The sequence below is a fragment of the Procambarus clarkii genome, chromosome 25, assembly GCF_040958095.1.
Source record: "Procambarus clarkii isolate CNS0578487 chromosome 25, FALCON_Pclarkii_2.0, whole genome shotgun sequence".
In the NCBI taxonomy this organism is placed as follows: domain Eukaryota; kingdom Metazoa; phylum Arthropoda; class Malacostraca; order Decapoda; family Cambaridae; genus Procambarus; species Procambarus clarkii.
The window spans coordinates 20,405,325-20,419,501 of record NC_091174.1 but is presented as its reverse complement, the minus strand read 5'-3'; the positions used below and the strand labels follow the sequence as shown (position 1 = coordinate 20,419,501).

Here is a 14,177-nt window from a genome sequence, read left to right as displayed (position 1 = left end):
GTTCCCTAGCCAGTATTGGCTATCAAGGGATGAGATCCGTGACGCAAGTAACTTAAAAGGGAGTAGGGAAAGAAAGTTAAGAACTTAATATTATAATGTTCACCATCACCGATTAAATATATAAAAATCAAACGTGCACAGGGGGAGGGGTATTAACACTTTACAAGGGGATCATGCACAATCTAGTCTTCTGCTGAAGACTCTGAATCAAGAAGCTAGGTGCTGAGTCCGCGGTGCTTTCTTCGTGGCCTCAAGACGTGTCTTCTGAGAATGCCGAGCCTACCCTGGCCACAGGTCAGCCAAAACACAGGTCCACTAGGGGGCACCGTCGTGGAGGCCGTCAACCACACGTCCAGCAGGTCTGCTGGCAGGTACTGAGCCACCAAGGCTGGTACGGCCACTCCACGAACGATAAAAGGGGTACGCCCTAGACAGGAGTCTCGTGTGATATCACAAATCACCCTCCTGTCTTCAGTACCCCAGTGGACGATCGTCTCCAACAGTCGGTCCCGGGTAAATCCTTTCACTGCCACTCCACTGGCAGGCTAACACACCACAGTGTTCTTCCGGGGGGACGACGTCACAACAGCTGCAGCAAACTTCACAGTATGGAGACTGGCTGCCTCGGGTAGACTGACTCAACCTTCAATACAGCGGTCCCAGGTCGACTCTGTAAACAGACACGTCATCAATGACTGGGACACACTAAGACCCCTTACTTACGGGCTCGGGCACAAACACCTGACGTATCCAGTCCATAGATGGCGCTGTCGTCGGAGCACCACCTTACCAGAGGTCAGTGGCGGCGGTGTAGAGTGCTGAACGGGACTGGAAACTGGCCCTCGTAGCTGATACACGGCATCCTCACCAGGTGTCGTCGGCGTTTGGCGGGGGGTTTCGGGAGCTGACCCACAGATGGCGCGGTCGTTTACTACTCCGTGCTCGGATGCTGGATCCGGGTTCGTAACACCTCCCCACCAAAAGGAATTTGGTTTGGGGTTCTATAAGGGAAGACAAACCAAATTAGTATGAGGATTTAGATGCGAGATAATGCATCAGCTACCAAGTTGTCCACCCCTTTGATGTGTTCAATCTGGAGGGGGTATTGCTGCAGATGGAGACTCCATCTGGTGAGCCTGAGGTTCTTTTGCCTAAACTGAGCCAGGAACTTTAGAGGATTATGGTCGGTCCGTACTAATATAGGATGACCATTGCTTGTTAGATACACCTCAAAGTGCTGGACGGAATTAATCAAGGCCAACGTTTCCTTCTCTATGACCGAGTAATTCAGCTGGCTGGGGGTGAACTTCTTAGAATGGTAGGCCACCGGATGTTCCACCCCCTTCTCGTCCATCTGGGATAAAACGGAGCCCAGGCCATAGTCAGAGGCGTCGACCGTCAGGATGAATCTATCCTCAAAGCTCGGGGACCTGAGGATTGGAGCAGAGATCAGAATTGCTTTGAGACTCTCGAATGCCTTCTGGCAATTCTCATTCCATATTAACTTTACCCCCTTCTTCAACAGATTGGTCAGGGGGGCGGCGATGGAGGAAAAATTAGGGACAAACTTACGATAAAATCCAGCCATACCAAGGAAACGCAAGATGTCCTTCCTGGTAGCTGGCGTAGGATACTGGACTATTGCCTCGATCTTGCTGGCCTTCGGTGCAATCCATCCTCCTCCAACCTTATGACCTAGGAAGATGACAGAGGTTCTGGCAAACTCCGATTTATGCAAGTTGACCACCAATCCTGACTGAAGCATGGCCTTGAAGAAATCCTCTATGTGACGCAGATGATCCTGCCAATCTACATCATATATTAATACATCATCGATGTAGACTAAGGTGTTTTCCACGTCACGCAACACAGTACCCATCAGTCTCTGGAAAGTGGAGGCTGCGTTTTTCATCCCGAATGGCATTACCTGACATTCAAACAGCCCGTCGGGAGTCACAAATGCTGATATGGGTTTGGCTTTTTCCGTGAGGGGAACTTGCCAGTAGCCTTTGAACAGGTCAAATTTTGTCAGGTACCGGGCTCTACCTATGGCATCCAGACATTCCTCTACTCTGGGGAGCGGGTAAGTATCTGCTACAGTGACCTTATTCACCTGGCGATAATCAATACAAAGACGTTATTTCTTACCAGGTTTGAGCACTAGTAGTATCGGGGATGACCATGGGCTCGAGCTCGGGGCTATCAGATGGTGTTTCAGCATGTAATCTACCTCCTCTTTCACCACCCGTTTCTTCAGTGGGTTGAGACGGTACGGGTGTTGCTTTATAGGTCGGACGCCTTCCTCCAGCTCGACATCATGTCTCAAGACAGATGTTAATCCTGGAACATCGTCGAAGATAGGCTTGTATTGCCGGATCATCTGCAGCAATGATGATTGATGTCCTTCGGCCACGTGTGTCAACTTTGCCTGCAAGTTTAACAGAATGTCTGAGTTAGTCAACACCTCCTCTTCCTCCTCAATGTCGTCATTAGTGGTCACTAAGGTTACGGGGAGTGTATCCCGCCCCTCGTATCTCTTGATCATATTAACATGAACCAGAGTTTCTTTCTTACGACGGTCTGGAGTACTCAGAAGGTAATTGAGGTTAGTATCCTTCTTTACAACCGGGTAGGGACCTACGAATCTGGCGCTCAAACTTCCAGTTATTGTAGGAGTACATACCAAAACCAGATCTCCTACTTGGAACTCCCTTTGCTTGGTCCTCCTATCATACCTGCTCTTGATAGTTCTTTGTGTACTTTCTAAGGTCCTTGTTGCCATCTCCCAGGCTGAGAACAGCCGTCCTTTATTTGTAGACAACCAGTCCACAATATCCTCGTTGGTTTCTGCGTCCAGCCAATGGTCTCGTGCCACCTCTAAGGGACCTCTTACTGAGTGACCAAAGATCATCTCGAATGGGGAGATTCCTAGGGATTCATTGGGCACTGATCTTACCGCAAATAGGAGGTAGGGCAGTTCTTCAACCCACTTACTCTGCCTGTCGTAGCAAAACTTCCGAAGCATGCCCTTCAACGTTTGGTGAAATCGTTCCAAAGCTCCCTGAGACTCGGGATGGTAGGCACTAGAGGTTACCTGTCGGATTCCCAGGTCGGCGATCTGTTGGCGAAACAAATGGGACATGAAATTAGATCCCTGGTCCGTCTGAATGGTCTTGGGAAGACCGTATCGTGAGATGAACCAGAGCAGTTGTTTCACCAAAACCCTAGCTGTGATGGTCTTAAGGGGGATCGCTTCTGGGTACCTACTAACCCGATCTAGTATTGTTAGCAAATACTGTACCCCTGAGGTAGCAGGTGGAAGAGGGCCTACTATATCCAAGATGAGGTGTTCGAAGGGCTCACCTATTGATGGAATGGGGTATAAAGGGGCTTTGGGGACAGGCTGGTTTGCTTTCCCGGCCACCTGGCAGGCGTGGCAGGTCTTGCAGAAACGACGTACGTCCTCCTTCATATGCGGCCAGTAGAAGCCCTTGGCTAGGCGTTGGAAAGTCTTAGAGATCCCACCATGTCCAGCAAATCTATTAGCATGGGCTGTTTCTAACACCTTAGATCTGAACACGGCTGGGACGACTATCTGATCACCTACCGCACTTGACTGGGGGTATTTCGGAGGATGCCGGCGACACAGTACACCACTTGACCACACATATAGATCCCCTCCTTTCACAGGAGAGTCTACGGTGTCGGCCAACTTCCGTACCTGAGGGTCCTTCTTCTGTTCCTCTATCAGATGGGCTCGAGTCCAGCGTTCAGGAACCGGCATCTGGACGGGCGGGACTGGTGTATGGCCACTTGTATCCTGTGGGATAGGAGGAGAGTCAAACAAAGTGTTTAGATCTAGTGGTGCATGGAGGTGCGCCTGAGACCTGGTTTGCACTGCTGCGATGGGACTGGTCTCTTCACGTCCTGGATTATCCATTACCAGGGGACAGTTGGGTAATAATCCTAGGGCTAAATCATTGGCTAATATTACGTCAATCCCCTCTATGGGAAGACTATCCACCACGGCCAACCGACACTCACCTTTGAAGTGCTGAGAATCTAGATGCACTTGTACCAATGGGGCAACGTACAAGGTGGAAGGGAATCCACCCAGGATTACCTTCTGCATCTCATCAGCTGATATACCTTCGGGTAATGATGTTGCCAGAATCAGAGACTGGGCCGCTCCACTGTCTCTAAGTATTACCACAGGCGTACTTGAAAGGCCACTGGCTACATATCCTTGGGAGGTATATGGGGCGATTAATCCTTTCCTCTTCTCTAGGGTGGATGTCGGTGGTACTATACTGTTCATCAGCATGACTTCCCTACGGGGATTAGTACCTGTACTGCTACGACACCTTGCAGCAATATGTCCTCTCTTACCGCAGGTCCAACACAATACGTCCCTTTTCGGACTAATTCTCCGAGGACTATCTGAGGTTGTCTTGGCGGCACTTCGAGGGGCGGTTTTATCCTCCGGTTTATGTTTGGCTGGATATCTTGAATAGGTCTTCGGGACGTACCTAGCAGATGGCCTATGAGTCAGGATATACTCTTCAGCCATGGTGGCTGCCGTACTCAAGGTCTCTACCTGCTGTTCCTCTAGGTACGTCTTCAGGTCTCCAGACAAACAATCCTTGAAGTCCTCGAGCAGAATCAGCTGCTCGAGGTCTTCCTTGGTCTCCACCTTCCGAGAGGCGCACCATTCTTGAAAAAGTCGCTCCTTGATGGTGGCGAATTCGGTGAAAGTGTGCTCTGAGGTCTTTTTCAGGTTTCGGAACTTTTGCCTATATGCCTCAGGTACCAATTGGTACGCCATGAGCACCACTTTCTTCACCATATCGTAATCGCCGGAGTCGTCAAGGGATAACGTAGAGTAGGCGATTTGGGCCTTCCCAGTCAAAACTGACTGTATCATGATGGCCCAATTCTCCCTTGGCCACTCCAAAGAGGCAGCGACTTTCTCGAAGGCTGCGAAGAACTTCGAAACTTCTCTCTCGTTGAATTTGGGGACCATTTTGATATTCCTTACCGGATCGAAGCCGCTTACTCCAGTTTGTCTCTGTCCAGCGCCTAATCGTAATACTTCTAGATCATGTTGTCTCTGTCTTTCTTTTTCTTCTCTTTCTCGTTCTTCTCTCTCTCTTTCTCGTTCTTCTCTCTCTCTTTCTCGTTCTAATTCTAAACGCCTCATCGCCAATTCTTTATCTTGTCTTTCTCTTTCCATTTCTAATTTCTTCCACTCTATTTCTCGATTAATTTCCAAGGCACGCATTTTGACAGTTAGCAAGCTTATATTCAGCTCACCTGCATCACTGTCAACGTCGCTGCCCTTATCTTCCTTTTCCATGGAAGCTATCTCCTCACCTTCCCTTGTACTAGGAGTCTCGCCTTCCTGTTTCTCTTCTGCCTTCAGGTGCCGGTGAACCTTGGACAAGATCTCCACACGGGAATCACTGGCACGGATCTTTATCTCCAGGTAGGCGCTCACTAGTACAAGCTCTGGTTTGCTCAGATACTTTAATCTGGCAAGACAGTCCACTCTATTCAGAAAAGCCTGAACATCGTCCAGATCATCGATGGTAGCTTTTTCTGCCATTGTCACAGATGGAACACTCAACTAGCACTTAACACACCGCTTACACGTTCTACGCCAATACTGCACTTTATCGCACCAAACACTGCACTTGCCAATATTGCACGTAATCACTTCGGGCACCACACTACCCAATATTGCACTGAGTCCAAGCGAACACTTCGCTCTACAATATTGCACTGAATCACTGAGCACCGCACTAGTCAATATTGCACTTAATCGCTTAATCACAGCGAGCACCGCACTGCACAATATCGCACTTAGTCACTGAGCACCGCACAGGACGTATAACGTCACAATCGTCACACAGGGGGAATTATATACAGGGATTACGCCACTTCACCACCCCTGTCAAACATACTTAACAAGGGGACGGATCCCGCTGGGGATGCCAATTATGTTACGGCCCTCTCGGGACGCAACGGGGTTCTCACTCTGATGTTGTTAGAGGAAAATATATGTATCCGTTCCCTAGCCAGTATTGGCTATCAAGGGATGAGATCCGTGACGCAAGTAACTTAAAAGGGAGTAGGGAAAGAAAGTTAAGAACTTAATATTATAATGTTCACCATCACCGATTAAATATATAAAAATCAAACATGCACAGGGGGAGGGGTATTAACACTTTACAAGGGGATCATGCACAATCTAGTCTTCTGCTGAAGACTCTGAATCAAGAAGCTAGGTGCTGAGTCCGCGGTGCTTTCTTCGTGGCCTCAAGACGTGTCTTCTGAGAATGCCGAGCCTACCCTGGCCACAGGTCAGCCAAAACACAGGTCCACTAGGGGGCACCGTCGTGGAGGCCGTCAACCACACGTCCAGCAGGTCTGCTGGCAGGTACTGAGCCACCAAGGCTGGTACGGCCACTCCACGAACGATAAAAGGGGTACGCCCTAGACAGGAGTCTCGTGTGATATCACAAATCACCCTCCTGTCTTCAGTACCCCAGTGGACGATCGTCTCCAACAGTCGGTCCCGGGTAAATCCTTTCACTGCCACTCCACTGGCAGGCTAACACACCACAGTGTTCTTCCGGGGGGACGACGTCACAACAGCTGCAGCAAACTTCACAGTATGGAGACTGGCTGCCTCGGGTAGACTGACTCAACCTTCAATACAGCGGTCCCAGGTCGACTCTGTAAACAGACACGTCATCAATGACTGGGACACACTAAGACCCCTTACTTACGGGCTCGGGCACAAACACCTGACGTATCCAGTCCATAGATGGCGCTGTCGTCGGAGCACTACCTTACCAGAGGTCAGTGGCGGCGGTGTAGAGTGCTGAACGGGACTGGAAACTGGCCCTCGTAGCTGATACACGGCATCCTCACCAGGTGTCGTCGGCGTTTGGCGGGGGGTTTCGGGAGCTGACCCACAGATGGCGCGGTCGTTTACTACTCCGTGCTCGGATGCTGGATCCTGGTTCGTAACACCTAGGTAGATCTAGTAGTATTAAATCTACCCCCAAATTGTGTGGAAATGGAGGTTTCCAACTAACAATTAATTTAATACAGTCCACTCATTTTATATATTCATCCAAATTATTTAATTAATTTATGTTACTAGTAAACTATATGTTGGAAGATTTTCCACACAAGACTGTAGACTTTTGCGTAAACTTCCTGGTCCATAGACTTAACCTCATGATCTAGTTTTAGGCGTGCAGACTTTCACAGGAACATCGTAGTCTGTAGACTATTTCAAACTCAGGTTGTGCAGACTACTTATCACATGCCTCTGTGTGACTAACCATCCTGTGTGATGGGGATTTTTTAGCACCACGTAGCTAACTTTTTGACACACTGTACTCCTTCATATGGTCTAGGGCCGCTGCACAAATGCAAATGTACCAAGAGGACACCGTAGACTTAACCGCCCCTTACTAGAAGTGTAAGAGGCAGACCAACCATAGGGTCAACTCAGGTTAGTTGGCACACTCAGGGTGTGTGGACTTCAATTGGTTTCGTAGTTTTTACTGTGTAGGCTTGCAACCACTATCGTTGTCTACAAGTACTGTCTGGTCACCACCATCGCCTCCGCCGCCTCTATAAACACCATGAATGCACACGATCATATAAGGATGAACACCATACGTCTATCACCCACTGTCCTCCAGCCCTACCATAGAATCCTCTCCTACCAGTCCACCACTCACCACAATAATTTACAGGCAACCTCATTTATCCCCCAACCACCACTCTTCACAGTAGAGAGGCGGGCCGAAAGAGCAGAGCTCAACCTCCGCAAGCACAACCAAGTGAATACAACTAGGTGAATACATCATCCCCCATTTACCGCCATCGCCTCAACTACCACCATCGTCACATAACTTCTCGGTTCCCATTTGCCACCAGCATCCATCAACACTGTCAGCAGATCCCAGCATCCTCCACCTGTTGGAAATTTCCAACACTAACAAACTACCATTGTATTATAAAACATCATTATTATATACTAACTACAGTAGTTATTAATTTCACTAACGGTAGTGTCAACCTAACTTAATATTCCTTTATCCGTGCATTAGTGCTAGAATTCTCACGACATCGAGTAGCAAGATTGCGTCAGATAATGTCTATCTAGACACGTATATTAACAATATGTTAGAGAATTGAATGTGGTTCTCTAAAATTATCAGTATTCCGTGTAATAATTAACTACGGATAATATAAGTCCCAATAATCCAAAACCGAGAGGCATTAACTGAAATTATTATCTAGTAGCAGTTTTATCTGTTACGTACGAATGCTATGGAGAGAATAGACATCCTCTCCATTTCTCGTTTAACATCATTTAACGAGAATATGATATTATTTAATTCCCTATAATTGCAACCCAGTTCTCATTAGCGTATTACATCAGTAATTACGCGGAAAAGAATTATCCGTGATTAGTAATTTCTGTTGTGAATGCGAGAGACGGGTTGAGGGAGGGCGGAGACGCCATCGCGCACGAGGCATTCCTGGCGATGAGAGAGGCGAGATGCGTGGTAGTGACTGAAGAGATTTCCAACAAGAATTACGTTGCAACTCCACCAATAGTCACTAATTACCTCCCCACGTGTTCTACAGAGCCTTGCCAGTTAATAACGCGTCAACAATTGAAACCACGGCCCGTAATTACGCGTGCACAGCAGTGGACGCCTGGGACTGGCAGACACGGTTTTGGCATACCTTAGTATTTGATACGCTCATGTTAAGTATACCAATCTTGTTTGATGCATCACTCTGGGTTGTATATTTGTGGGTAGTCTGTCGTAAGGAAGAATGAACAACAAACACACAACGTTAGTTGATTTTCTTCATTTATTTCAACTTTAATGAATACTTGAAGTAATTCGTAGCCTAATAAAATGCTACTTAAATTTCCCTGATTGCAGCGTGTATACGAGGAGTCGACTAGTTGTGTCTCTTCATTCGTGATATTCACTTCGGGTTCTTTCTTTATTGGGATCCTGTGACCACGAGGACGAATGACGAAACGGAGTTACAGAAGTCGTCTTACAGCTAAGACACCTATTTCGTATAAATTTAGCTAAGATTATTACTGATTTCAATATAATTCATGTAGGATCTTTACAGTAAATAATTTACTGCCAGAATTTATGACTTGGTAATTAAGGTGTTTGCTCCTACTGTTGCTCAATAATTCATAATCTTTAATATTCATTATTTGAGGTATCATATTTTTTAATCTATTTTAGTTTAGATTTGCTATGTTACTAACTCAATAATGAACTAGTGACGAACCACACTGGTTCCTAGATATATATGAACTTTAGAAATACCCCCCCAATGTTGATATTTGAGGCTTTAACTATAATTAATTAATAATACAGTCTATTCATTATTTTCAAGTGATTATTCTTTTAATTATTATACATAGGCACTGGTTCTCTAGTGTCAATCTAATAATCACCATTATTCGTTTTCCCTCTTTTCTCAAAAGTGGGTGGTCCTTCGATTTATTTAAACATAATAATCAAATAATTTAATATATGAGTTCAAGCCCCAGAAACCCAACATATTGTTCCTCTTCGAACCGGATATATACTAATTAGTCATAACTAATCACCGTGTGAAGTAGTCTAGACTAACCACATTTTATTAATTGTGGCTACCGGCAGTGTACCACATAGGTTAGCCTAATTCACACCAATTCATTTGCTGCTTACACTTCATGTATAAAGTAGCACTAGTGGGACACAGTCAATTGCCCACAACACTCAGACCTATACCTCACACTGAGGTAAGAATCTTCAGGTCACCAGGAGCAACAGCTTATAACTTCTATAATAATTCCACATTAACACCTGCGTTAGAGTGGCCTCACTATCTAACTATTATTTATTTAGGTGGTAATGACATCCATCCTACTCGACACCCAGCTGAGGTGATTAATCACCTTAAAACAATAATTTCCTCATTTAAACTTGTTAGCACTTTAGTAGTGTTCACATTGGTGGAACCTCGCCAACTGAGCAATAATAATCGTTGGGGAGTGAGTCCAGAATATTACCAAAGAGCTGTCAAATATATAAACTTTAGGGCTGAGGAAGAGAGTACGATTGGATGCCACTTACATTCAATTTACAGCCAGACCCTACAGGCAAAACCTGGCAAGAGATGGTGTACAGCTGTCAGGTGAGTCTAGGTCACATGTAGTTGACAAATTGATCAACACAATCAACCACCATAAAAGGCTGTGGCTGGCAAGCCAAATTAATTGTACAAAATGGTTTTTTCACCTGTGTGTGCAAGTGCCCCTTTATATAAACTATAAAATCTAAAAAAAAACAAAAACACAGCACAACTATATATTCACATTATTGCACCACAAATTTATCTATGCCAACCTTTATTAGGTAGGAATTTAGGCTGTGATTGTGCTGAGTTTTGCACAAATGCAGACTAAATAAATTCGTAGTTTCTTAGGTAGAAATTCTTACAACTTGTCTTGGACTAGGCAGTAGTGCATACATTATTCATTCTTGTGCTGACCCTATCAAGGGTGGGATTCAAACTTATATTAACTCTGATTAGAGTATATACATATTAATTATTTGTGTACTCATTATTTGTGTGTATGCATTTTGAGTGCTGCTGAATGATCACCATTACATCTATTGGTGATAAAGAAGAGCTAGCCGGAAGAAAGTTAATGGTGAAATTCAAGCACTGCTCAAAATCCTTAGCTACTTATTGTTAGGTAAATACATTTAACCTTGAGTGAGGTAGAGTGTAATTTAGCCAGATTAATTTAGGCTATACTCAATATTACTTGTCAACTAATGAGCAAGTACCCAAGCTTCATTAGTAATACTTATTCAAGTCCTATGAAACTTGGACTTAAAGCCAACATGGCTACTCCTGAACAATTAACGAGAACTTATATTGGCCTTAAAGTTCATTTAACTAGACTAATTAATAAGTCTGATACTTTGTCTAAAGCAACTCCATTGATTACTATTAACTAGAAACATCAGTGAGAGTAGCTGATCTCAAATTTGATCAAGTCAGATCTACAAGCCAGTCTTATCTCAACCTACTGAATGCAATCGAAACTGATCCTGATGAAATAGATCAAATTCTAGCAGATGTTTCTCAGTATAAAGATGAGACTCAAGATAAAATTGATGTAATATCCAATATAGTAAAACAATATAAATCTAATGCAAATAATACTGTGTCTCAATCCAGTAATCAATTACCTGAGGTTCGCCTACCTACTTTAGACTTACCTACATTTGCAGGGCTGGATGAAGAAAATTGGGACACATTTTGGACTTCATTTGAAGTTCATATACATAAGAAATCTTCTCTTGACAGAATTTCTAAATTCTCATACCTGATTAGTCTTCTCAAAGGGAAGGCTAAAAGGGTCATAAATAACCTCGCTCTCACTGTTGAACTATTGCAACAAGGAGTTGAGTATAGCTAACCTGTATTACCAGTTGCTGGATCTGAATGCACTAAGTAACCGACCAGACTCACTTCAATGTCAGGCTAGAAGTAGAGTCTCTAGTGAAGGTCTTAGGTACTAAAGTTGATGTACCAGCCTCAGAATGGTCAATCAAGTTATTTTTGCAGAGGAAATTACCTCGAAGTATCTTAGCAGAAATCTGCTCACACTATAAAACCGAGTTTCGCACTCTCGAGCAAATATTCGAGGGACTGAGAATAACGGTTAACAGGTTGAAGACTCATGATAAGATTAAACCTGAGTCTAAACAACCTAATATTGACAACTCAGTCAAACCCAAATCGACTTTGAATAAGTCCAATAAATTCAAACCTAAGACTACTCCGTCCACTGGAAAAAGGAGTGGTAGTGTAGGTATTTATTCTGTATCTCCCTCTGACGTTACAACTGATGTGTCCACTAAAAAGACAAACTCAGCCAGAGAGAAAAGGTGTCTATTCTGTGATCAATAACATGTCACCTATAAGTGCAATGTTTATCCTAACTTTAATACCAGGATTAAACGGCTACAAGAATTACACAGATGCACCAAGTGCATGGGTTTTCATGATCCCAGTAAATGTGTAGTGCAGCTACGGTTATGCAGTAGATGTAACAAAGGTGTACATCATTATGCCTTATGTAGAAAAGCTTCTACACAATCTATGACACCTAGGGAGAATTCAATGAATTCTACCACAGTACAATATTGCAAGGTACATCAAGAAATAAATGTACTTGCTACTGAGTCAGGCAATAATACCACTCTGCCTACGGCTCAACTCAAACTAATTGACAGGAAGTCTAGAGTTAACACTAGAGGTCTCTTTGATCAAGGATCAAAGAAAACCTTCATCACGCAACAATTAGTCGAGCAGTTAAAATTAAAACCTGCCAAAAGTGTGAGACTGAATATTTCTGGGTTCTTGACTAATAGTGGACCTCGTGAATACCAAGTAGTCAAGGTGTTAGTGAGACTTGGATATTCCACTAGTCCAATACAAGCGGTAGTAGTAGATAAACTTCCTTCAGACCTGCAGGTCACAGGACTAGCTCGCACTGTGAGATATCTCAAACGAAACCGCATGAGGCTAGCAGAACACAAAATAAATTCTGACTGTCTCACTGATGTTGGTATCCTTATAGTCGCTGACTATTATTATAAATTTATAACAGGATGCATCAGACAACACGGAATGAATTTGTTATCATCTGCTGGAGGCAAATTGCTTACTGGACCGGTGCTTTTCCAACAAAAAACAGCGTCAACCAACAAACAAGCTAACAATTCAATAGTGGCATGACTAGGCTTGGAACAGTCACCCTTACATTTCAGAGAAATATCTGAAGATAATGAGTCTGAACCACTTGTACATCGTCTGTGGGATTTAGACACTTTAGGTATTATCCCTGAACAACCAAGCCCTGATATGTGGACTTACCAGCAATATCTGGACACAGTTGTCTATAAAAACAAACAATACTGGGTGGGACTGCCATGGAAGTTGAATCATCCACAACTTCCAGTTAATTATTTAATGGCAGCCTCTCAATTACAGTCTCAATTAATACGGCTGAAGAAACAGCCAGATAAATTGAACATGTATCATCAATTAATTCAACAACAACTCAATAGTAAATTTATCGAAGTTGTTGATAATGATGACCGAAAAACAGGTCACTATTTACCCCATCACGCTGTGGTGAAAGATTCATTGACAACGCCAATACGTATTGTCTTCAACTGTAGTGCCAAAGTGAAGGCAAACAGCGTGTCCTTGAATGAATGTCTCCAAAGGGGATCTAGCCTAACACAAAGGCTACATGATGTATTATTACGATTCCGCATTGGTATTTTCGCTTATACTGCTGATATCAGTAAAGCTTTCCTTAGAGTAGGCTTGCAAGAGGAGGATCGCAATTACACCAAATTTCTCTGGATTAAGGATCCACTGGATCCTGACGGTGACATCATAACCTACCGGTTTGCCTCTGTGCTCTTCGGTGCGACTTCTTCACCGTTTCTACTTCAAGCCACATTAGATACACATTTGAAGAAGTCAAATGCCCCTTACAAAACGGAGATCAGTGACAACTTGTATGTCGATAATTTCCAGGGAACTACAAATGACAAATCAAAATTGGTAGAAATTTACCATGAGGCTAACCGTGAGTTGTTAGGAGCCAATATGACACTACAATCATGGGCCTCAAACAATAAACCATTAAACCAGATAATCGAGAAAGAATTTTGGGGATATCAGGTGCCTAATCAATTAAAAGTTCTGGGGGTGGAATGGAACACAGGTACTGACGAGATGAATGTCAAGTCAGTACAAACCAATAATTCAACCCTTACCATGAGAAAATTACTCTCGTATGTCAGTCAACCATTTGACCCTTTAGGCTTACTTAGTCCTATATTAATAAGGGGCAAACTCCTCATGCAGGAATGCTGACAGAAACATATGGGATGGGATGATCCGTTGCCAATTGAGTTGCAAGATAAATGTCAAATACTCGCAATGGATTTCAATCAATTAGGTGTTTTGAAATTTCCTCGTAATGCTTCATGACAAAATTTACCCACAAATTTGCATGTTTTTTGCGA

The 14,177-nt window shown here is 44.1% G+C and overlaps 1 protein-coding gene across 1 annotated transcript; it reads right to left on the bottom strand.

Annotated features, from left to right (window-relative positions):
* Positions 1-1,036: 1,036 nt before the first annotated feature.
* Positions 1,037-4,570, bottom strand: LOC138368441 (uncharacterized). Its single transcript, XM_069330957.1, has 2 exons — positions 2,231-4,570; positions 1,037-2,113 (listed from the first exon to the last, which is right to left on the bottom strand). The coding sequence occupies exons 1-2, from the start codon at positions 4,568-4,570 to the stop codon at positions 1,037-1,039; spliced, it is 3,417 nt and encodes a 1,138-aa protein (XP_069187058.1).
* Positions 4,571-14,177: the final 9,607 nt, after the last annotated feature.

Excerpts from the sequence above, each read along its gene's own strand:
- LOC138368441 (XM_069330957.1), bottom strand. The coding sequence starts at position 4,570 with ATGGCTGAAGAGTATATCCTGACTCATAGGCCATCTGCTAGGTACGTC. Across the intron at positions 2,114-2,230 it reads AACGGGTGGTGAAAGAGGAG|GTGAATAAGGTCACTGTAGC; the intron begins GTAGATTACATG and ends GATTATCGCCAG.